The sequence below is a fragment of the Pan paniscus genome, chromosome 4 (assembly GCF_029289425.2).
Source record: "Pan paniscus chromosome 4, NHGRI_mPanPan1-v2.0_pri, whole genome shotgun sequence".
NCBI classification, from domain to species: domain Eukaryota; kingdom Metazoa; phylum Chordata; class Mammalia; order Primates; family Hominidae; genus Pan; species Pan paniscus.
The window spans coordinates 60,859,630-60,884,671 of record NC_073253.2 but is presented as its reverse complement, the minus strand read 5'-3'; the positions used below and the strand labels follow the sequence as shown (position 1 = coordinate 60,884,671).

Genomic DNA, 25,042 nt, shown 5'->3' with positions numbered 1-25,042 from the left:
CACAGAATAATAATGTTTAATCCTGGAGAGATTATCAGGAAGCAAAGAAGCTCATACACTGTTGATAGGATGATAAATTATTATGACTTTTGGGGGACAATGTATTAATATCTATCTATTAGAATCATAAATAGTTTTACCTTTTTACACTGTGTTATGTAAGTTCTAAAATTCTTGAATTTGTTTACAGTAAGCATATATATTTTTAAAATTAGAAAAATACAGCAAAGATTTTTAATAGTTCAGTTTTTGAGGAAGCATTTTATTTATAGGACCTAAAATAATTTACGTAGGTGGCCTTGGAAAATCTAGTTAGTGCAGAAAGATCACGTGTTCAGGAGCTCACTGTGTGGGGGACTAGCACACACTTCACAGTTGGTTAAAAGAAAAAAAAACACACATGACCCAAATCCTAGTTCTTGATGGTTAACCCAAATAACTCTTTGCAATAAAGACCGTATGTTATTGGAAACCTATGTATCAGGTACAGCCTTAGAGTGTGGGGCTAAAGGAATTGCATAAATTATTCATTCATATACTCAAATCTTGATTTGATTATCCACTGGAATTACCCAAAAAGCGTTATTGCTTCTTCAGTATCCCATGGTGCTTCAAAGTTGTTTAAATAACCATTTAAATCCAGCATACCCTGAGATAACACAAAATCACTAGGCTATCCACACTGATAATTGTATTTGTTTGTAGTGGAATGAATGAGAACAATTGCAATCTACAAGCTAGCTAGAAATGATTTTGAGCATTATTTGCTATTATGGACTTTGGGGAGCATTATTCTATTTTATTAAAAAGTATCTCTACTCATCCTGTGTAAATTATTTTATCTTCTAAATAAGACTATGTTGTACAGTACAGTTTGTCTTCTTTTCTATATTAAAGTGTGAGTCCAGTAATTTAGCTTCCTTTTGTGAAGATTAGTGAAACGTAGCCATTTTGATCACACTGTATGGAAAATAAGTACCAATTGCATCTTACAGTGTTAGTGACACAGGCAAGCACATATACAGAACCAGAACAAACTTCCCAATTGGTAAAATTCCTACTCAGTCTTGAATTCTGATTCCTAATAGCTAACTCAGTTATCTCCCAGCAGTCTTCACTACAGATCAATTGCCCAGCCCTTCCAACTGCATCTGAGATATGTGTACATTATCAGTACCCATATTTCAAAGCTAAAAATTCAGTTCGTTTCTTAGCTAGTAATGATCAAGTTTTTAAAAAATTATCATCTCAGTTTTCACCTTACCTTATACCCTTTGTTGAGTGTCCTTTGGTATCAAGAACGTCATACATATTCTGCTAAATACATTAATGTTCAATTAAGATTAATGCCAACTTTGAACACTACCTTGGAAGTGTTGTTATTTCTATAACCTGCTAGAACACTTTCTTAGTAATTTCTTCTTCCCAGAATACGCAAGCTTTGTATTTTTGGGTGAGTATTGGAACAGTGTGTGTTTGTGTTTGTGTTTGTAGGCATGTGTGTACATACGTGCCTGCTTGTGTTTGAAAACTTGATTTAAAATTACTGACAGTAATAAAATTTTTAAAATTGAATGTTCCAGGTACTGTTCAAGGAGGAGACAACTTTCAGATGGAAATGTCACAAGTGGGATTCAGTGCAGATTACTCTTCTCAAAATGTGTGTATATCAGACAGCTTCAAGCCATGTTGTCATTTGGCATAACACTTCCAGACACAGTAGCCTTATACATAAAATGGGAAGACAGCCATCTAGGGATCAGCCCTTCTGATTCCTAGTCACGGTCATTTAGTTTCTTTGTGCTGCTGATTTACCTCTAAAATTTGAAGGTTAATAATGTCTTCCCTTCCCTGTTTCACAGGGATCTTATATGGGGGAAAACTGATAGTATACCAGAAAGTCTTTGAGTACTCCAGGGCACAGACTGTATATTAACTTAAGGTATTATTCCTGCAGGAATTTTCTTTGAATCAATTAACTACTGGAAATGTTTGTTAAAAACACGTACTCTTGTCATCACCGTCATGGTCGAATTCTGAGTTGTCATAGTATCTTTTTCTAAGAGCAGACAGAAAAGAGTTGAAAAAATAAGGAGGTAGGGAAAACGTGAGATGGAATTGGAGTACAACACTGTCTTTTCAGCTCGGGGAAGTCTATTTCTATCTCTCAGAAACATCCACCTCCTGGGCCCCTGATTCTAATTTGAGTCAGGAGGTGAAAGAGATAGTGAAAGGAGGGGAAAAAAAAAGAAAGAGATCCTGGGAATTATTTAAGGAACAGTAGGAAGTCCCAGGATTTGATCGGCAGGTCAGAGGACCAAGAACAGCTTGTTTTCTGTCTAGAATCAAAGGAACTGACTTTTTCTGGATCATCAATCCTTAGAGATGCTCATAGAAGTTATGGATCTTTCCCTCAGAAAAAATGTAAATGAATCTATGCACGGAGAATTTTGCACACAATCCCATGAGGTTTTTGTACATACACTGAAGTCCTTTCATGTACCCCAAATCCAGAGTCCCTCAATTTACTACAGTCATTCACATAACTTCATGGTCTCTTATCCTCAAAGTAGAACACATCTTTTCCTTACTTGCTATTTTTCATGGCTTGTATTTTTTAGTCCAACATCTTATCTTTGGTATGCTCTAAGATAGAAGAACAAAAAATTAAAAATAGTGTATCTCATCCTCACCAAATCTGCCTCGTTTGATGATTTATAGCATTGAGTGTTTAGATTGGGTTTCAAGTCAATCCAGAGTAGGCATCTTCCTTTGCCCTCCCCACAGGGCTGACAAATGGTTATTTTCCTTCCAATAGATTGAATGTCACAGCTAAAGTTGCCTCTTGTAGCTGTGCTATTATCAAATAGATGGAATATAAGAATATACTGGAACATTTGAGAAGGGGTCAGGAAGAGAGAGGAAGAAAGCTGAAAGTAGAACAGGTCAGAAGAGGGCCTCCCGAGCCGTGTCTGGGATAGCAGAAGTATCTCCGTCTCTCCCGTGTCAGTACTTCTATTTCTCAAGCATGTCTCATATCCGGCTGTGAGCTTTCCTTATAAATATGTGGAGTGAGAGACTCACTTCTGACTCCTTTGTAAAGTTCATAAGGGTTTACCATTGGCAAATATATGCCTTTGAAAGGGAAATTTGAAGATGGCTATGTACCTATCCTGTACTACAGGTTATTACAAAGGTTTGTCTGTATAACATGTCATACTAAATAAAGTCCAAAATAACACAGCCAATGGGAAGGCTTGTTCTCTAGCACAAATATATCGAGACAATTCTAAGATATGTCAATATATGTTCATATATATTTCATCATTTTTAATAAATCTAAACAATTTATTTCAATGTTTTGCCTACCCTGCATTCTTATGTTTTAAAGGTGATTTGTTTCAATGATCTTCATTTTTCAATTATTTTAGGATATTCTGATGCTGGGTGCAGTGGGAGCTTTTGGCTGGAGTGGGACCATTGTCCAGAAGACATCTCATGGCCATTTGATCTTTCCTAAACAAGCCTTTGACCAAATTCTGCAGGACAGAAATCACAGTTCATATTTAGGTAAGGCATGGTAATAATTGGCTCAGCAAACTTAAGTTCCCTTGCTTTAAACCAGCTCTTTGTTGAATCTCAGGGTGAGTTCAGCAAAATCCTTGAACTGTCATCTAATTATCATATTTATTACACATACATATGTTGTCTCTTTGCCAATCGGGCCTTAAGGCATAACTACTTATTGGAATACTATATTATACTCACTAGTTTCTTCTGGCTGGTCAAGTGGTTGTAATTCCTGGAACATGATTGTGTTCCTCCAAAATGGAAATAGTTCCCAAAAGTCAATACAGTAAGTGATAGTCTTATAGTATTTTAGAGCTCTTAGTCTTCTTGTTCTTATAATAAGCAGCCACTGATTTTGCAGACTTACTATGGGACAGTTCCTGAGCTGCTAGTCTATCTACATAAACATTTAAATCTTTCCAACAAGTCTTTCAGGGATGTTTTGCCTTTGAGAGATAGCAAGATTAACAACTTGTCTAACGTTCAACAACCTAGTAAGCGGCAAATCCAGAATTTGAACCTCAGCCTGTTTCCAAGACCTGTGTTCTTTCTACTGTGCAACACTACCTTTTAAATACATTTATTAATTCGTTCAAGAAATATTTTTTGAATGCCAGGTTCACAGGTGGCTGATGAGGACAGCATGGAATCTAGAGGCAGTTTTATAGGTAGAAGTCCCACCTACACAGGGAAGTGCTGCAGGTCAAAGGACAGGAGCAATTCATCTTAGAAAAAGGAAGACATGTCCTCAGTGATGTATTCAGGAGCACTAGAAACTTTGCATCACATCTAACACAAAAGGATCTCTGGTCACCTTTACTCACTTCTTTTAACCTTATTTTGCTGAGATATTCAATGGTAATCACTCTGTTGCTCCTTCCCTTTTAGGTTACTCTGTGGCTGCAATTTCTACTGGAGAAAGCACTCACTTTGTTGCTGGTGCTCCTCGGGCAAATTATACTGGCCAGATAGTGCTATATAGTGTGAATGAGAATGGCAATATCACGGTTATTCAGGCTCACCGAGGTGACCAGGTAAATCTCACTGTTTAGCAGGTGAAATTAATTTTAGGGGCAACTGGGCAGGTGGGGAGTCAGGTGAACAGAAATGGAAAACAACATGGCCTGAGTGCCTACTCTGTGATTGGCTCTGTAATCTGAGTTTACTTAGTGTATTCCTTAAATCATCACAACAATACCAAGAAGACAGCCCTCCCTTTTGACAACTTACTGGGAATTTAGCTAGCTTTCTAAGGTCACACAGCGTCCATGGATTGAGCTGTCATTAAAACTCAGTCCTTTCTGGACTCAGAGGCTGTCCTGAATGATTACATCCCCTTCATGTTTTTGACTCCCTGGATTAATAATGCATGGATATTATTTAGTTGTGATGGCAGGCACCTAACCACTGCTTTGTAGGTAAGCACACACTAGGAACAAGGATTTGGAGAGGAAATAATGAGAAGAAGGGAGCAGCACAACATTATAAGGACTGAACTTTTACGTCTGGACCTGTCAGAATGTCCTGTTGGTTTTGAAGATTCTAAAAGTAAAACAATTATCTTCTCTGTCACTTTCAGCTGATGGGTGACAGTTTGGTAGTTAGACCCTATGATGAATCCCAGGTATGGCCCACTACAGCAAGGGTCTGTTGCTAGAGCAAAGGCCAGCTGATTGCTTCCTGTTTGCTTACTAAACAGTTTTGACCCAGGGGCTTGACACACATTTAAAATGAGCATCACTAATCCCTGACAACCAACAAAAAGTGGTTTCCTTCTTTAAGCTGGAGAAACTTACAAATATTTCTCTTCTCTGAGATTAAGTGTGATCCTGCTGTTCCTATGGATTTTCTTGGAGTAAGAAGACCCGAGTTCTTGACTTCCGTGACCACAAATTAGCTATGGTCACATACTTTTCTCTCTTTTTTAACATTTTAAAGAAGTTCTTCTTTAATTTAGAAAATAACAGTGATGGTGTTATGGAAGGAATCATTTCTTAGTCATTTCTAAATCCTTAAAAAGTGTTCACATAGGCATGCATTGAACGTTGTTGAATGGGATGAAGGTTCAAAGTCTCAGCTTTTCTTATTTTAATTTATCTCCACCTTGTCCTCCTGTCCCAATCTATCCAGCACCTACTTACCTGTCTCATATCATGCCATGTACACTTACATCATCATATGTGCTTTCCCACTTCCCTCTGCCTAGAAAACTCCATGTCCTTCTTACTTTGCAATTTGAATGATATTTTAACTTTCTAAGCCTTCCTGACTCTCCTGCTTTCTGATCACTCAGCCTTTGGGACTTGCCTCTATTACAATTTATTTTACTATAGAAGCTTAATTATTTATTCTCCCTGCCTCTACCCCTCCTGCCTTTTGCTACGACAAACCTCACATACCTACAGAAGGTTTGCCTTGTAAGTATGTCTTTGACCCCCTGGCATCAGAAACACCTGGAATGCTAATTTAAATTGCTGTGTTCTGGATCACATCCTAGACATTACTTCAGAATCTCTAGAAATGGGTCTCAGGGATCTGTATTTCAAAGGCATTTTCTTGGAGATTCTTGTGCACACTAAGATTAAAGAACCAGGTGTTAGATGGTGTTAGAACCTGAGGGAAGGAACTGTGCTCTCTGTCTTCATGTTCCAAGCACTTTGCAAATAGTAAACACTCAATTTTTGTGTATTGAATGAGCAAGTAAATGTTCAGTGTAATATTAGAAGTATATGAATCCTAGGAATTCTAAGTTTAACATGTTTTATTACTCCAGATTGGCTCCTATTTTGGTAGTGTGCTGTGTTCAGTTGATGTGGATAAAGACACCATTACAGACGTGCTCTTGGTAGGTGCACCAATGTACATGAATGACCTAAAGAAAGAGGAAGGAAGAGTCTACCTGTTTACTATAAAAAAGGTAAAAAAAAAAAAAATTAAACTAATAGTTTAATTTGCTTTAGTACTGGTAATTTAACTTGCATTTGGAAAGAAAAATTTATTATTATTGAATGATAATTTGCACAGATAGTATGGTTTACATTTCATCATTTTTGAGGATGTTCCCATTATGATTTTAAAAATCACATTAACAGGAAAAACTAGAGTTGAATGTATAGTGTACTGCCATTTTCCATGAGAGGTCTTTGAATATATAGTCTCTTATGCAAATAAAGCCATTATAAGTGCACATTGTTTATTGAAATATGCACACACAGAAACATTTGTGTATTTCTCTAGTATCACATGTAATTTTTTGCTATGAAGACAACAATAACAGGGCAATGCTTTCTTGTTATCAGTTGACAGTGAAAAACACAAGTTGTACCAAGCACTTTGTAAATTCCTTGTGATCTCAGATGCTTCCTACATTAGTTTGTCAGGAAGTGTCATTGCTTAGTGTAACATTTAGGCATGTATCCAACTCTTGAAGTTTCAAGTCCTTCCACAAAAAAACACCGTACGTTAACATGGCAAAGCATAATTTTTCCAATTTGTGGACTGAACTCTCTAAATCCATGTATATAAGTATAGTGAACTCCATGAAATAAAAAAAGAAAACCAAATTAAAGGCACAGATTGACATAGAAAATTATATGCTCCTTAGTATATAAGAAAAAGAGAAGCTGATGTTAAAGTAGTAAATACTATGTTTAAGTATTGTGATATTTTATACTACCTGATTTATTGATATTTATGTAAAAATTAATCTTTTAACAGAAGTAATTAATTAAAACAATTCTAAAGCAATTATACATATAAAGAATGTGTAATTGAGTATCAACAAAGGCTGGACCTAGTTACTTGTTGAAAAACTGACAAATCCGCCGTTCTTTAAATATTTCTTACTTGTGAGATATACTGAATTATCATTAATTGTTGAAAAGGAACAGATCTTTTAATACCGTGTAAAACGCAGTAAAAATTTTTATAAGATTATATTAGAGGAGAAAGAATACTGACCCAGTTTCATGGTTGAGAAACATTGCTTTCTTGTGAAGTCATGAAATATTTCCATACTTGATCATAAAATCTAAGAAAAAAACTGTGTTTTACAAGGAAACGTCTTTTCCTTTGCACAGAATTATTTAGTGTTTTTAATAATGGAAATATTAACAATCTCATTTTCTACTTCCTGTACCACTATAATTATGTCACTATTTGGTAATTTTTACAGAAAGCCTAAATTAAGATATTGTGTTTTATTTTGTTCTGTGTCTGCTTTAATTTCATTCAAGATATTAGTAATTTTCACCAGAAAAATTTTAAATCAAAAGGTTGGAAATAGATGAAGATCATATTATTGAGAGGAAAATGAGACCAAGAAATGGATGCTGTTCAGCTACAGTAAAGAGAATTATCTCCTTTGACCTTGGTTTATGAGCAGATATTTATGACCTTACTGAAATTCTTATTTATAATTCTGATCATAAATAGTTCAGGTTTAAAATTCTATCCATTTTTAACATTAAACAATTAGTTTGGTCATTGATTGCTCTGAATTTTATTTCCTTTTTTATTTTATCATATTTATTTCACTTTTTTAAATAGATGGGGTCTTGCTCTGTCACCCAGGCTGTAGTGCACTGGTGTGATCATAGCTCACTGCAGCCTCTAATTCCTGGGCTCAAGCGATCCTCCCACTTCAGCCTCCTGAGAGCTAGGACTACAGGTGTGTGCCACCACTCCTGGCTAACTTTTTACAAAAATGTTTTATAGAGACAAGGTCTCACTATTGCTCAAGCAGGTCTCAAATACCTGGCTTCAAGTAGTCCTTCTGCCTCAGCCTCTGGAGTCTTTGGGATTACAGGCATGAGCCACCACACCCAGCTGCTCTGAATTTTAATTATACAAGTTGTAAGGTTTGCTTTAATCATCCTTTTGTTTCCCCTTTGCAAGGGCATTTTGGGTCAGCACCAATTTCTTGAAGGCCCCGAGGGCATTGAAAACACTCGATTTGGTTCAGCAATTGCAGCTCTTTCAGACATCAACATGGATGGCTTTAATGATGTGATCGTTGGTTCACCACTAGAAAATCAGAATTCTGGAGCTGTATACATTTACAATGGTCATCAGGGCACTATCCGCACAAAGTATTCCCAGGTAATCCATGAGCTGAATGGTGATGTATGTATTTGTGGGTCTTATCATATTAGACATAGAAAGCGTCATGTAAACCATGCAATCCATCCCCCTTATTTTGTAACTTCATTCTTTCACTCAACAAATATAAAGTGAGCCCCTACTGTGTGCCCAAGCACTGTTCTAGAGTCTGGGGATGCTATAAGAACAGGACAGAAACAATTCTGATCTTTGGGTGCCTTATATTATATTGGAGGAGACAAATAAAAAAAAAGAAGTAGATAAGATAAAGTGTTCCAGATAGTAATAAAGGAATTTTTTAAAAAGCAAATGAAACTAAAATAGGAAATAAAATTTCAGCAATAGGAGTATCAGGTGGTTGAAGGGGTGACTAATGAGGCCTCACTGAGCAGCCAATTTTGGAGTAAGACTGGAAGGAAAAGAACTAGGAAATTAACCCTGTACCTGAACTTGCATCAATTTGCTCCAAGTCCACTGATCTTTTCACTGGTTTATGATTTTTTATTAAAGATTTATGCTGTCCCTTCTATGAAAATGTGGCTGTAAGAGTGATGCAGAGATCAGATAATAAGATGTGATTAAAAAACGAATCTTTAGAATTTGTAGAGAATAAACACAATCTGGGAAATTACCATATAGAAAATACAATAATGAAATTCAGAGGCTGCCATTTTCTGGTTCAGCTGTTGTGTACTATAATTTCGTGTCAAACCTGCTCTTTTAGAAAATCTTGGGATCCGATGGAGCCTTTAGGAGCCATCTCCAGTACTTTGGGAGGTCCTTGGATGGCTATGGAGATTTAAATGGGGATTCCATCACCGATGTGTCCATTGGTGCCTTTGGACAAGTGGTTCAACTCTGGTGAGTCAGGAAGAGCCAGACACAAACTAACTAAAAGTTACCTGCTAAGAAAGCAGAACAGATGTCTGTACTGGTATTATAGAAATGCCACATGCATTCTATAAGACTATAGGGAATCGATGTATCATAGTTTGCACAAAGTAATAAATGTGTTTTTCCAAGTAGGAAAAATAGATATATTTCCTTACCATTAGAATTATAGTTCTCTCCTCATATGGTGAGTAAAACAGTACATAGAAAACATAAAGTTCTGGAAATGGTATCCAGGCTATTTCTGAATGTTATCTTCCTATAAATAGCCTTATCTCAGCGTACAGAAGGGAAACCTCATGAGAGTGCATTAAAAAATACTGAAAATTCAGACCACACAAGTAAAGTGTAACTTCTGTGTGACTGAATGGTATATTTTAAAATTATTAGTCATAAACAATAAGCCATTATTTAGGTTTAGCTGACCTCTCATTGACCTCCACAGGAGTTGAAGATTCAGAGAGAACAGTGTGAAGGTCATGTGATTCAAGGTCAAAAATAAGTATATTGGGCCGGCAAGGGAATAGAATCAGAAAGAAGTTGTTTATTCAATCAAGAATCTCCATTCATTTGTCTCTGTCAAAAAATGTGCTTTAAATGTACAAATATTTGAAGAACAGAAAAATAATATTCATTGATTATTTTTTATTTCTGAGTTTAATGATACTATTTACAAATCTCACTTGTGCTTTTAAAGAATGAAGTACATTATTTTTATTGCAGAATGAAACTTTTATGTGGAAAAAATAAAACTCAAGAATAATACTTAAGACTTTAAAAAAACAAGAAAATATATTTACTGAATAAATCAGTTAAAATCATTTCAGAGTAGCGTATCAAGAGTAAATACACATATCCCAGAACCTAAAGTATAATAAATAACTAATATGTTAAACGTGTATTGTGTTAGTGATGCAGTCACAGATTTTAAAAAAAAATTATCTCTGTCTGCCATCTTAGAGCTTTCAAATATATACTACTGCTAAAGTGCTTTGATAGAGAGTAGAGAGAAAAATTCAGTAATGCTGGTACTGGGTCCTGTATGATAAAGGATATAATACGTGTGCTCAGTAATAACATCCATCCATCTGTTACTCTTTATGTCTTTTAGGTCACAAAGTATTGCTGATGTAGCTATAGAAGCTTCATTCACACCAGAAAAAATCACTTTGGTCAACAAGAATGCTCAGATAATTCTCAAACTCTGCTTCAGTGCAAAGTTCAGACCTACTAAGCAAAACAATCAAGTGGGTGCGTAGATCTGAAATAATCTGTATAGAAATTGGTTGGCTTACAGAGTTTTAGTCCTGAATATAACATATTTTGGTTTGTAGGCCAAGAGAAATAAGGGTTTTAGTTATAGACACTTAAGTTTCCTTACACTGGAGATGCCCGAGAATGGTTCACTAGTCATGGAAGATTTGTTTAGATCTTCCTTCCACATCTCTAGAAGGTTCTGCTGCAGAAAGTTGTAATCTCTATGACATAACCAAGGGCCCTCCTGCTTCCATCCTTTGAGTTTCTCTTACCTCCATTTCTCTTACTTAAAGCCTTGAGCATACACAGATTATGCTGAACTACCACTCAAATGACTATATCATGTTGGCTATGCCATGATCTATATAGGACAGGTTCAGTAAAAGTATCAAGTATTTTTCCTGTTGTTGAGGAATTAATAAACATGAAATAATGAAAGAAAACATGAAAAGCAATATATAACTTTTACCCAGTGTTTTAAATGTTCTAAATAATACAGATAAATGAGTAAAAGTCTGAATTATGTCTCATCAGATGGGGAAGGGTGAGGAAATCATTGTGGGCAAGCATCAGCAGGAATTGTTGTCTTTTCTCTTGGGCTGGCCAAGTTGTCTTTCAAGGCCTGGCAGAGGTCCTGCCTCCTCTTCAAAGCTTTTTCTAAGCACACTATCTCACCTTCATCTCTTCTGCCCCAATTATCTCACCATGCTCAATACATAGCTTGCAATTTAACACTTGATTCAAAGCTACCTTCTTTCATTAACTGCTGCTTCATGGGTCCCAATTCCCCTTCCGTCAGAGTTTGGCTTTAAACTTCAGAACTTGTAGTTCCTATAGGAATTCAATTAAGTGACAAACATATTAACTTAAAGCTGAAAATACAGAAGCAGGTTATTTGCCATAATTCATACAAAGATACAAATAAGATGAGAACACAAAGCAAAATTAGATTCAAATCTTAACATGCTTTCCATATTTTCCTACTTTTCATATCCATTTGGAAGTTTTCCGTGCAGATGTTCAAAGATTGACCCAATTTTGAGTAGCATATGTCACTTGACCTGCCATGTAGCACATCTAACTGAGCACACATGATAGTTAAGTCAAAAACCGTTGCTGCATAAACATTGTGGCTAGTCTGCCTAATAGGTTAACTTGGGAAATATATTATTTGGCAGAAACAGCAAACTGGTCAGCTCTTCTGGCCCTGAAGCATAGAGGTGTCTCATGTATCTTCCCTTTTTGACTATACTTCAACCCTTATGGTGATGCACACTCAAAAATTCTACTTTCAGAGAATTTTCTTCCCATCCACAGGCTGCTGAGGGTTTCTGGCCTTTCTTACTATTGGGCATCTTTCCCTTTAAATCTTTTTTCCTGATGCCTTCAGGTCCACACAGACAAGCCAAGTGAAATGATTGTGGGCTCATTTGTCACTTCATTGCTTGGCAATAATAGCATGTAAGACGTGAATCCCATCTTCACAACTGTGGAAAGTGAATTTATAAAGCATATGGTTTCTATCATTTATTGCATCAGGTGCACACTTCACTTTAAGATTAATAACATAGCCCATGAAGCGATGTATCATTTTTATAAAGCTGCTTGAAAAAAAAAGGAAAAGCATTATAATGTGGACTAACTTTGTCCTAACTGCACTCACCTCTTTGCCATTGTTTTTCCTTTACATCATCTTCACAACTTATTTTTAGTTTATTTAATTCTTTAATATTTTATCTATCTTTGTTGGCATTGTTAAGTCACTGGAGCAAGAAAAATTGTACAACATATATGATAGATTTTTTTCAAGGTAACATGTAGAATTCATGTTTTGGGAAGTATATACAACCTTTAATATATTGAAAATAATAAAGTAAGATAGAATAACCCCAAATAAGGCAATAAGGCAGCTGATGCTGTGAATGGCACCAGGTGTTCTCTCTCAATTTTAGACACACGGCCAGTGGACTTTAGTTGAAGGTAATAATTCTGATAGTTTAGACATCGGCTACTGACATCAGTTATTATCACATAATTTTTTTTCAAGAGTTGGTATTAGGAAACAGAGGTTCAAAGAGGGTAAGTAAATTGCCCCAAGTCACAGAGCTCATAAACAGCAGAATTAGGATTCAAACCAAGTCTGCCTGACTGAGACTTTATTGCTGCAGTGTTGCGTGCATTTCCCTATGTGAGCATCTAGAATAGGTCAAGCACTGTCCATGTTCCCTTAGAGTATCTCAGTTAATCTTCACAATAAAAATTAATTCTCACAACTGGATGGAAGCAGAAAGAACATGAGGTCTTATTTCAAAAATACCCAACTTTTACTTCTGACTAGCCATGTGAACTTAGGTGAATTATTTTACATCACTTATTCTAGTACATTATTTGAAAAATAAGATAATAAAATTCACTTTCCAGATTCATTGTAAAACTTGTATGGCATACATGAGAATGTGTCCAATTGCAGGCACTCAGCAACTGTTCCTTTCCATTCTGTGTCTCCGTGTTATGAGTAATGAAACTCGTGCTTGTGGGAGTGAGCAATTTGCCCAGGTTCATCACAGTAGGTTTCCTGGCGGCAAGTCTAGTTTCCTTTCCACTGCTCCCAGCCACATTTCTCTGAATCACATTTCTTTGTATGCACAGTCACCTACGTCACATCAGAGCTAGAATGACAAATGCTTCGTGATGCTAGCTATGGTTCACAAGCCACCAATATGAAGACTATTTCCATATTTTCTTGATGTGAGATACTTTGTCCAAGAAGACACAATAAAGCAAAGATGCTTTTTCCTATAAGTTGATTTGAAATAACATTTCTCTATGATTTTTTTTATCATAGCCATTGTATATAACATCACACTTGATGCAGATGGATTTTCATCCAGAGTAACCTCCAGGGGGTTATTTAAAGAAAACAATGAAAGGTGCCTGCAGAAGAATATGGTAGTAAATCAAGCACAGAGTTGCCCCGAGCACATCATTTATATACAGGTAAGGCCTCAGGAACATCCCTTTTGACTTTATTTCTTCCTAAAGACAAGAGAGTGGTAAAAGTCAAAAATGGAAGCTTATGAGTTAGAAAATGCTTGCCCTTCCAATGAATGCCTTTCTTATGTAATTCCATAAATAAGAAGCATATTTACTTTATGCTAATATTTATGGTCACAATCTATTATATAAATCAGCAACATCAAATTTCATTTAGAATTGCAATGAAAGGGCTAAAAATACAATTCTTAAAGAAATCATAGATACAGTGTTTTCTTAAATGTTTAACAGAGAGAACTTTCCATTGGCAATAAATGTTATTTTGATATTTTCCTATCAGGGAAAAATTTTATTTATTGTTCAGCTACTGAAAAATAACTCCAGTTGTGGTTTCTACTATTAGATTTAAGTTAACATAGATGAAATATAGTAGATTATGAGATAACAATTATTTGTTCTCATCGTATGCTGTAATTACTGTATTTAACATGGATTTTGAAAATTTCCCAAGTAAGAAAAATGCTTTTCAGGAGAAAACTTCCAGCCGGAAATTTATTTTATAAATGATGTGAATATTTCCACCTTGGAAACCACATAATGGCATTTGAAAGGATAATTTACTCAGGAAATCACTTTTTTAAGAGGATATTTAAGTACTTTCTTAGAATACAGTTCTCAGAATTTAAGGTGCGAAAGAACTGCCAGGGAAACTTTTGAGAAATGTATATTCTGGGTTCTTACCATCAGAAATCTAGGTTTGAAGGCCCAAGGAATATGCAGCTCTAAGGGGCACCCCAAATATTTCTGATGTAAATGGATGGTACAGAGAGATCTTACTTCAAGAAATGCTAAGTGTAAACACTAGAAAAACATAAAGTTGACGGTTAGATGAATTAAAATCAGTTGAGTTGTTTAGTTCATTTTTCAATTTGAAGGTTTCTTGTTTGTGAAGACATAGACTTCATTTTTGTTAAAGTGACAATTTTATAGATTCTTTAAAGGAAAAAATCTTATTTCCCTTCTCTCCCATCCTGTGCTGACTGGTGGATCAGATTATACATGCAATCCCTAGTGAGGAAATGGAGACAGCCAAGCTGTTTTTCTTTAAAGTTTAAAAAAAAAAAATCCTTTTTCACTATTTGATATCAATGCCAGTTAAAGTACATCCTACTTGCTAAGCCCGCAGCCAGCCAAGGAAACATCTCCTCATAGTCCAGAGCTGTCATGGTAGACAGGCCCCCAGAAGGAATAAGTCCTTCTGGGAGGACTTCTGGGAGGCCCCCAAGAGTTAAGAGTAAGTCCTGCCTGTGAATGGACTAAAGAATACCAAGATACCGCTTCTGAGGAAAAGGCAAATTCAAATGTTAGGGTTTCATTTGTACAGACATAGTGCTTTCTTGACAAGAACTGATGAGCTTAACTAAGAATCCCTGCTTCAGATTCTTACTAGACGCAAGTCTCCTTTGGTTTCTTAGTAGAAGAGAGGCTAAAAGCAGAATTAGGATGGAAGAAAAGAAGCGAGAGTCTTGATTATTCACAACAAAGATATTCTACATAATTGAGAGCTGACTGTGCTCTTAATTGTAAACACATTTGGAATCATTTTCTTGTTTTAATGCTGCTATGCCCTAATAAACTGACTCTGTCTCCCCCTGTATGTTTGTGTGTGTGTATGTTTAGGAGCCCTCTGATGTTGTCAACTCTTTGGATTTGCGTGTGGACATCAGTCTGGAAAACCCTGGCACTAGCCCTGCCCTTGAAGCCTATTCTGAGACTGCCAAGGTCTTCAGTGTAAGTGCAGCTTACACTTCCTGGATTTAGACTGGCAAATAAAGTTCCACAGTCACTGCAATAGTGTCTGAAGGATGGTTAGGATGCAGCCTGAAAATTCTTAATCTTCTAAATGAACTACAATTACATATGCATAAAATTCACTAACACTTAAGTTGCATGACAGCAGGGATTTTTGTCTTTCTTGTTCACTGCTGTGTTTCCACTCCCTAGAGCAGGGCCTGGCCCATTGTATGTGTTCAATATATATTTGTTGAATAAATAAATAAAAATAAAGTAAATGCCTTGTGCTCATACTCAAAAAATATTACCAATACATATGAAGCTCTGCATATAGCTGTCCCTGCCATAGACACTTTCATCTAGCTCCCCCTGTGCAAATGATTATCTTGAATTGTGTGTTTATTAATGCTTTTCTTTATTATTTTGTTAAACATTTATATATTCCTAGAACATTGTTTGGTTTTGTACTTTATGTAAATGGAATAATATTCTATGTATTCTTCTGTAATTTGCTTTTTCAACCCAAGAGCAAATGTATGGATCTTTTTTCCTTTTTCGTAGATTCCTTTCCACAAAGACTGTGGTGAGGATGGACTTTGCATTTCTGATCTAGTCCTAGATGTCCGACAAATACCAGCTGCTCAGTAAGTTTTACTTTAAAGCTTGTTGTAAAATGTAGAAATAAAAGACATACTAGATTACTTTATTCAAACGAATGTTTATAGAGTTTTTCTACAAAAGAAACGTTCATAACTCATAAATACCTTTAAAAACTAAATTTCAATGTCTACCATCCACATAGGAGTAAAACAATAAGAAATATAAAATTATCTGTATTTAAATGGTTCCATTCCCTCTAATACAATAGCAACAAAGAACAATCCAATTGCGTTTACTTATTTGTTGTCAGTATCATTTTGATGCAAAGATAGTTTATTACACAGCAATTTTCTCAGTATTCTAAGTAAGTCTAAAGAGTTTAGTTTTTTAATGAGTGAAATTTTAAAATACTGGCCTTTTTATTTAACAGTAATGGCTTTCCCCCCTCCTTTTTACTTTTAACAGAGAACAACCCTTTATTGTCAGCAACCAAAACAAAAGGTTAACATTTTCAGTAACGCTGAAAAATAAAAGGGAAAGTGCATACAACACTGGAATTGTTGTTGATTTTTCAGAAAACTTGTTTTTTGCATCATTCTCCCTGCCGGTATGTGATGAGACCCTGCACTTACTTCCACCATGCTTCCTACTTATAGATCACTGTCTTCTCTATGTCCTCTGAGTTGTTTAAAGAAGCACCTTAACCCTCAGCATGATCAATCTGAACTTTGTGGCTTCCGACTAGTTAAACCGCATGAGAACATAGTCTGGCTCTATATCTAGATTCTGCTTGACAGCTTGGGTCAGTTTTTCCCTTATCCTGCGACTTGGCAGCAGTAGCCAGACACTCCCATAACTCTTCTTGAGCTATCAGTGTGATGAGGCTGCTGCATTCTGCACAGATGTGGTGCACTTGCTCTGAGACATTTGAGTCCCAAAGCTTAGCCTGAGCTTTGCAACTATGGTTGTTGCTGCTGCCAAGATGATGCATGCCAGCAAAGCCAACTAATCACATTGACTTGATCATTATACCAGGAGCACACTTGACCATGAGTGCTCCCTGGTCCCTCCTCTACCACCAAATTATGAAGAAAAAAGGAAGAGAAGGAAAAGCTGAGATTTTCCAAATGAGCTATCTGATTAAAGGATTAAACAATGATTTCATTTAATTTAGAGTTAATGTGATCTTAATAGGCTTAGAGTTCTAAACCTAACCTGACCTTGGTGTTTAAACACCCTGTGCCAAGTGGCAACTACTTCTTTTAAAGGGAAAAAAAAACCTGAAGAAAACTAAAAAAAAAAAAAAACCAACCCTCAAATTACTTAAAATACAGACAAACACCAACATATGATTTTACTTTCTTCTCTTGAAAATGCTTCAAATAAATTGAGAAAAACATATTCCTAAAGCCAGCATTTCAAAATATTGAATTAAAGCTATTCGTGCATCTGAAAATAAAAACTATCATTTTTTTCTGGGGAAAAAATACAGTATTTAATCTTTGTTTTGTTGGATGTTCTAGGTATCTTTAGGGTTAGCAATAAAAGTAGTATATTAGCCACCTGGGCAGTATAAAATTTCAAGTCTTGAGGTATAATAAATTATTTCAGTATGAACCAACCTTACTGCTAAAATGCCACTGTACCTCTTTTACCAGGTGCGTGCATACACACACAAATGTTATATGCCAATTGATCATTGTTGTTTCCTTGGTCTTGTTCAGGTTGATGGGACAGAAGTAACATGCCAGGTGGCTGCATCTCAGAAGTCTGTTGCCTGCGATGTAGGCTACCCTGCTTTAAAGAGAGAACAACAGGTACAACTTGCATTTCATCCTCCAATCCATACAAGCCCTCCTCAGCACATATGCTAATTTACCAACATAACATCTTGCTATCATGATTTGATAGGCATCACAAAATAACTGGCTGCATACTTAGGGGAAGTTTTCAATATCTAAATGTTTTCTTTAAATTATTAATAAAAATGGGATTTTCTCCATGCAATTCATTCCAAAAGGTACACATACTATGGAAAGTTCTTTTTGTCTAAATATGTTGAGCAACATTGGTCAAAGCACTATACACAGAGTCACAGAGATCATTTATTAACCCCTAGTAACAAGTTTCACATCAGCTCAAAGCTTCCAAATTCAGACAGGTATATACGCCTGGATAACTTACATGTGTCACTTGGAAGTCAAGCTTCTCTAATTCTAATGTGAGGCATAGTAAAACAAGGTGGACAAATAAAGATATTCCACAAATTTGAAAGCTTAAGGTATATAAAATTCAGAATCAAATTTGAGTGAGTTTACTTTTATGAGAAACATTTTTTTTTTCACGTTGGCCTCTGAGTATGAAGCATCATAGACTGAGAAATTTTAATTTTGTCTTTAGGTGACTTTTACTATTAACTTTGACTTCAATCTTCAAAACCTTCAGAATCAGGCATCTCTCAGTTTCCAAGCCTTAAGGTAAAACATAATGAAGTCATGAATGGAATGATGGATAGCTTTGTATTTCTCTTTAAGTAATTTCCTAATGTTTCTTTCTATAGTGAAAGCCAAGAAGAAAACAAGGCTGATAATTTGGTCAACCTCAAAATTCCTCTCCTGTATGATGCTGAAATTCACTTAACAAGGTAGGTGAAGCAGTGGGTAACCTGCTATCACTGACACCAACTCTAGATCAGAAGATTTTTGGCTCATGGCTAAAGAAGTCCTCTGTATGCTCATTCTTAACTGAAGAATTTGAATTAAAATTCTTGTCAACTAAAACAGGAGTCCACAGACATATTGGTCCCTAGGAAAACCTTGAGTGACTCGTTAGGCTTATTAAACTAATAAGAGTAGCCCAGAAAGGCAGAGAAAGATCCCTGTAGCCACACATCACAGGCACACTCCACATTGCAGGCCCTCTGAGTAGCTGCAAACATTCTCAAAATGTTGAAACAGAACTCTCAAAGGTCCTGAGAGTTGTCTTCACTTTCTTCTCACTGCCGACTTCCCACTGTATGTGAGATCTCAAGCAGTATCCCCATTCCTGGACATTGAAGCCCCAAGCACAATGTTTTGCACAGAGTAGGTCCACAATAAATATTGAATCTAGTCACTGTTTGAATATTCAAATATTGGAACTAGATCAAGTCTAGTTTCTGAGGGAAAAATTCCTCACATATCAGATTAGGGTTTTCTTCCAGCCAGGTGGAAATGAGGTTTTTTCCAAAGGATGTTATCCATAAAGAAATGCTTTGTTCCCTGTTTTTACCTGCCCAAAGCAAGCAAACCTGAGAGCAGTGGTGTAAATGTCACTGGTTGATACAGGCTGTCTTTAATTGTTCAGAGGGACAGGTGTCTTGGTAAGTGGGTAACACACAAATTTCACAGGTTCTAATAGGTCGATATCACTTTAACTCACACTTAGAAGTAAGGTGAGTTCATGGCACAGACAAACTGGAACACAGTTGTGCAGATGTACTGGGCACAGGTGATGCCCTCCTACAGGCCTGGGAACCAGAGTTCTCTACCTGGTGAAGCAATAGGACAGCTTCCCAGCACAGATCAATGACCCCTGAATAGCACACTGCAGCACTTTCCCAAGAAATCCAGTGACAGCAGGTTTGTCTAACTTCTACCACATCACTCCAGCCCCTAAGAGCATGGAATCTGTAGATCATCCAATAGCTCTCTGAGCAAAAACAAAAAGGAAAATATGTCATCATGTCTAGAGCTTGAGCCAAAGAGCAAAGATGAAAAGAATGCTTCTGTATCAAGTGAGTTGCAAATAGCACAAGCAGAAACAAAATTCCGTCCAAATAATACACCTCTGAAAAAGTCATCAGTAACTGCAGACTTCAAAGGATCCCCACTTGCTAAAATTAGAAATTGGAAACAAATGCAACCAACCCAAATTGATGTTACCACATTACCTGAATTTTTTCCTTCTTATATTTGATCCTTTCTTCTAAATATTTTTTGTTAATACAGTCTTTTTATTATTCTACTCTCCTACAATGGCCAATATTTTCCCAGATATTTAAGAATGAAATAAATATAAGATTGAAATGAGACTTTACTTTTACCAATTATCATCTTAGGCAGGTATTTTTATAATGGCAACTTGAATTCAAATGTATTCTAATGTTCTTTAAAATATATCCTCAAAAAAATTAACGTAGAGAATTATAAAGAACAAAAGTTAAAATGGGTCCTAGTCCTACTACCTAGAAAACCCAAACACTGGAGAAAGGTACACAGTGAGAAGTCATCCCTCCCCACCTTCCCTAGTGCCACTCCCCATAAGAGACTGTTCTCAGAATATCTTCCAGATACAGGGTTGCTTATCTACCAAGATATATGCATGTAACACACACATACACATATATATACACACACACGTGCACATTTTATTACCCAAAAGGAATGATAAAACACTCTTCTGTACCTTGCATTTTACATAATCTTAGAAAAGTTTTCATATGAGGACATACAGATCTAACTTATTCCAGTCCTGGCTGGATCATAATTTATGTAACCAATTCAATATTAACAAGACATCTGGTTGTTTTGCATTTTTATTTTGTTTTGTTTAACCATCATAAGCAATGCTGCAAAAAAATTAACAAACATCTTTGCAAACTTTTGGAAAAAATCCTACACAATAACTTAGTGTATTTCTTAGCAACAACTTTGATACTGTATAACTGTACAGTTATATTGTAAAAAAATGATGGGTAGAAATAGCGATAATAGTATTATTTCTGAAGCAGGATCCCCCTGAGTATAGATAATTACTATTATAAATATATTGATCAACACAAGTAGCTTAAGGAATACTTAAGTAACAAATGGAAAAGTGTCAGATCTCTTTAAAATGCAAATGCAGACCATATTAATTTAGAAATTGGCCCCATTTAGGATCTCACACAAAGATCTTCTGGAAGGCATAGGAAATAATTCATGCACACACATCCAAGTTTTCTGTTTCAAATCCTAGTCAGTTTTCCCATTTTCCATGTCAGGCTGACAAATCATTGTTTCCTCTCATATATAACCTTGACAAATACATCCACTCAAGTCTCCCTATGACATATTTTCCTTTTAAGGATATGGAAAAAATCATTAAGGCATAAAAGAGGGAAAGACAAGGTTTTAGTAAAGAAACCCAAAAAATTCTACTTCAGAAAATATCCACCCCAAGTTTTTAAGAAATAGAATCAACATTCTATAATTAACGTAAATTGTCCAGTGGGAATAAATGGAAAGGATATGCACAGTGTTCTCAGACCCCTACCCTCACCGCTCATCCCCTAATCCCCCACGCAAAGAAGCTACCCTGGTTGGAATCCCACCTCAGAGCCCCAGAAATGAGTGAGGAGAGGGGAGGTCCCCAGTTTCATTCTAGTCTGAGTGATCCTATGAGGGTTTCTCTGATCTCATCATCACTTTGCTTGCAGAACTTAGTTGGCAATCTTAAGCAAAGAAGTTAAGATCAATCCAGTGGCTTTAGGTCCAGAATACTAAAACCTCTGGATCATCCATCTTAAAGGTGGTCTCTACACTAATGGTGGAAACAGATTTGACCAACCCCATTCAGACCCAAACCATTCAAATTGGTTTGCAACTAAAGAAGGATAGGAAGAACGAATAATACAGGCATCCAATAATGAACACTGAAGGAGCTCAATACCCTATTATTATATTTTAGCCACACCAAAGTGAAAACCCCTGGCTTATAAATCCATTCATTCAACTAACAAGTACTGATTGTCTACTGTGTTAACATACTAGTCAATATAACAGTAATCTTGGGAAGACTTCTACTATCAATTCTAAAGTAATACTTTTGTACGTATTTAGAAACTTGAGAATTGGTAGACATGTAATGCACAAACTCTTAGCAGAAAATCCACAAAGAAATATGTTTTCAAAGGAATTTATGTTAGTCTTAGAAACATACATTGGACCATAAGCCCATAGGCAAGCATTTCTTTTTATTTGGTGCTTTTGTAACTAAAAGTAAAATTTACTTTAACCTAAGCTATAAGATACTTAAATAAAAGAAATATTAACCTTCAAGAACAAAAGCAAACTAAAATATTTGGCTTTACAAACATCATCCAACAGATCTACCAACATAAATTTTTATGAAATCTCTTCGGATGGGAATGTTCCTTCAATCGTGCACAGTTTTGAAGATGTTGGTCCAAAATTCATCTTCTCCCTGAAGGTTGGTAAGCCTGTCATAAGGATGGCAAATCCAGGAGAAAGTGAGAAGAAAAAAAATGAGTCTGGAAATAAAAGGAGAAAGTAAAAAGAAATTGAAATAGATCCGTGGTTCTCAAACTTGGGTGTGCATTAAAATCACCTGGAGGAATTGTGAAACCACAGATGCTGGGCTTTATCTCCAGGGTTTCTGATTCAGTAGGTCTAGGGTGGGCCTACACATTTGCATATCTAACAAGCTCCCAGGTGATGCTTATGCTGCTGGTCCAGGTGCCATACTTTGATAACCAATAGGCTAGATCATAGATAAGTAAACAGCTGGGCTTTGTGCATAGTTATGTGTCTTGGGTAAGGGATACTTGATATATTTTGAAGGCAAATGTTCAACATTAACCAACAGAGCATTACTATAAAGGAAGGTATTGCTGTGGGTAAAAGTCTTTGGCATATAATTATTATGCCAATTTATCCTCAGAGACCACTTCTGTTTGAGTTTACCATTTGTATACAAATCTGTACAGTAATACTAGGTAGTATCTAAAAACATTTTTGAACCAAATTCTATTTACTATTAGCAAGCGATTATTAATCTAAAGATTACTACCAGTTAAAGATAAATTAATTTGTGAAAGAATAACTATTTTATATTGTAATTAAAATTAAAGAAACTTTGGAAAGTAAAAATAATTTATCCACTATCCTAAGCCAATACCATTTTATTTTTGTTCATTTCTCACTTGTTTGTTACATGGTTGCAACTCTGCAATTTTGTGATAAAAAAATCTTTAGAAGAATCTTTATGATCTAGATACTATAATAGAATTTATAAAATGTGGATGGTATTTGGCAACTACATTCTTTAATGGGGCATCTATTCAATTCGCGATAATAACATTCATAGAGTGTGTAATAAGTATACACCAGCCATGGTATCAAGTGCTTTACCTATGTTATCCCATTTAGTTCCCAGATCAGTTATGAGCTTGGTATTATTATTCCCAGGGATGTTATTTAAAATATTTAAATAACCAGTAGTGTATGAGCCCTGGCCAATTAGAACAGAAACCCCCACCCATGAGAACAGATGCTGTACCAGTGCCCTGTGCCAGCACATACATACTGAATTTCTGATCATCTTTATTTTACAAATAAGAAAAGCATAGAGAGGTCAAGTTCCTTGCCCAAGCCACACTGCTAATCAGCAGCAGAGTGGGACACAACACTCTGGCAGCCCAGCTCCACAGATGGCATTTTTAACCATTTATACCACGTCTCACAAAGTCACAAATTACTTACCCATTAACATTGTAGATGTTGAGTTTTTTTCCATTGAGCCATTTATGCCTAGTGTTCCATTACTGGCGCACTAAGCATGTGGGAGTTACTTATATCCTACTGCTCAAGGTCATTGCCAAGGTATGATCGAAATTTCAAAAAAATTGCAACCTCAGACATAAATGCGTTTTAAGAGGTGAGACACAGAGACCTGAAGTGTGACTATAAAGTAATGGCTGACTTTCATTTGGACTCAATCTTACCACCTCGTAGTTGCCCTTCATCAACACAGGGGTTACTGGTGAATTTCCTTGCATCATGTACATCCTGTTGCAGAACTGGCATATTTTATTCTCTACATAGGTAACAACAGGAAGTGTTCCAGTAAGCATGGCAACTGTAATCATCCACATCCCTCAGTATACCAAAGAAAAGAACCCACTGATGTACCTAACTGGGGTGCAAACAGACAAGGTAAAGATTACAAAATTGCCTAAAAATGTGTACTTTCAAGATGTAAATAACCCATGAGATTAGGGTGATCATGTCTGACATTTTACAGATGGGAAACAGATGGTAACTCCTATGCAGCCCAGGTGCCAACTGACTAGCAGTTAATTTCATATTAGAAGAAGAATATTGTTACAAGAAAACAAATGGCTGAGTCTAGGGAATTGCAGGTGGCAGAAATTATTCCAAAAACCCCATTTTGGCCTGGTGAAGATCTGACTTTGACAGGCCCTGTGAAGGCTGGGAGGTAAGGGGCTGGACCTATATGGGGAGCATAGCAGGTCTTCACAGCTGCAATAAGGAGCTGGTCTTCAAGCAGCCAGCCTGGACTTTCGCCTGGTAATACTCAACCCTGGCTGTTCATTTTAATCCCTCTGTTCGCTCTTTTAAATAACAGTGCCCAGACCTAACCCAGGCAATTAAATCAGAATCTCTAGGGATAAGATTCTTACACCAGAGTTTTTCTTTAACCACCCCCACTCCATCCACACCATGGTTCTAACACGCAACTTGGGCTGAGAAGCGCTGCTCTAGCCAAACCTCTTGACATTGGCTCATCTTCAGTCCAACAGTTGTATTATTCAGCAGTTGTATTATTTCTGTAGTGTGCATAGGAGGCTACAGAAAAATCAAAATCCTAAAATGTTCCAGAGAAAATTACCCTGAATTGTTCACAGTGTTTAGCTGTTGCAGATTTGCCTCATCATATGTGGGCTATAAAAACCTAGCCCACCTCATCAGTTCACATCAGGAGCATTTAAATACTTGATGTTCACCTAGAGATTATATGAAGTGTGGCCAGGTCAGTGTTGTTGAAAGAAGCC

General features: G+C 36.3%; 1 protein-coding gene across 1 annotated transcript in view; it reads left to right on the top strand.

The window, feature by feature from the left end:
* Positions 1 to 25,042, top strand: part of ITGA2 (integrin subunit alpha 2) — a 109,057-nt gene that overhangs the window by 67,417 nt on the left and 16,598 nt on the right. The window contains exons 10-25 of the mRNA XM_003827351.8: positions 1,584 to 1,660; positions 3,432 to 3,570; positions 4,459 to 4,604; positions 6,344 to 6,487; positions 8,467 to 8,670; positions 9,395 to 9,531; positions 10,673 to 10,812; positions 13,664 to 13,815; positions 15,493 to 15,603; positions 16,168 to 16,250; positions 16,672 to 16,813; positions 17,931 to 18,023; positions 18,607 to 18,683; positions 18,767 to 18,850; positions 22,335 to 22,437; positions 24,072 to 24,182. Of these exons, the coding sequence (XP_003827399.4) occupies positions 1,584 to 1,660; positions 3,432 to 3,570; positions 4,459 to 4,604; positions 6,344 to 6,487; positions 8,467 to 8,670; positions 9,395 to 9,531; positions 10,673 to 10,812; positions 13,664 to 13,815; positions 15,493 to 15,603; positions 16,168 to 16,250; positions 16,672 to 16,813; positions 17,931 to 18,023; positions 18,607 to 18,683; positions 18,767 to 18,850; positions 22,335 to 22,437; positions 24,072 to 24,182 (1,943 nt within the window). The remainder of the gene's footprint in view (positions 1 to 1,583; positions 1,661 to 3,431; positions 3,571 to 4,458; positions 4,605 to 6,343; positions 6,488 to 8,466; positions 8,671 to 9,394; positions 9,532 to 10,672; positions 10,813 to 13,663; positions 13,816 to 15,492; positions 15,604 to 16,167; positions 16,251 to 16,671; positions 16,814 to 17,930; positions 18,024 to 18,606; positions 18,684 to 18,766; positions 18,851 to 22,334; positions 22,438 to 24,071; positions 24,183 to 25,042) is intronic.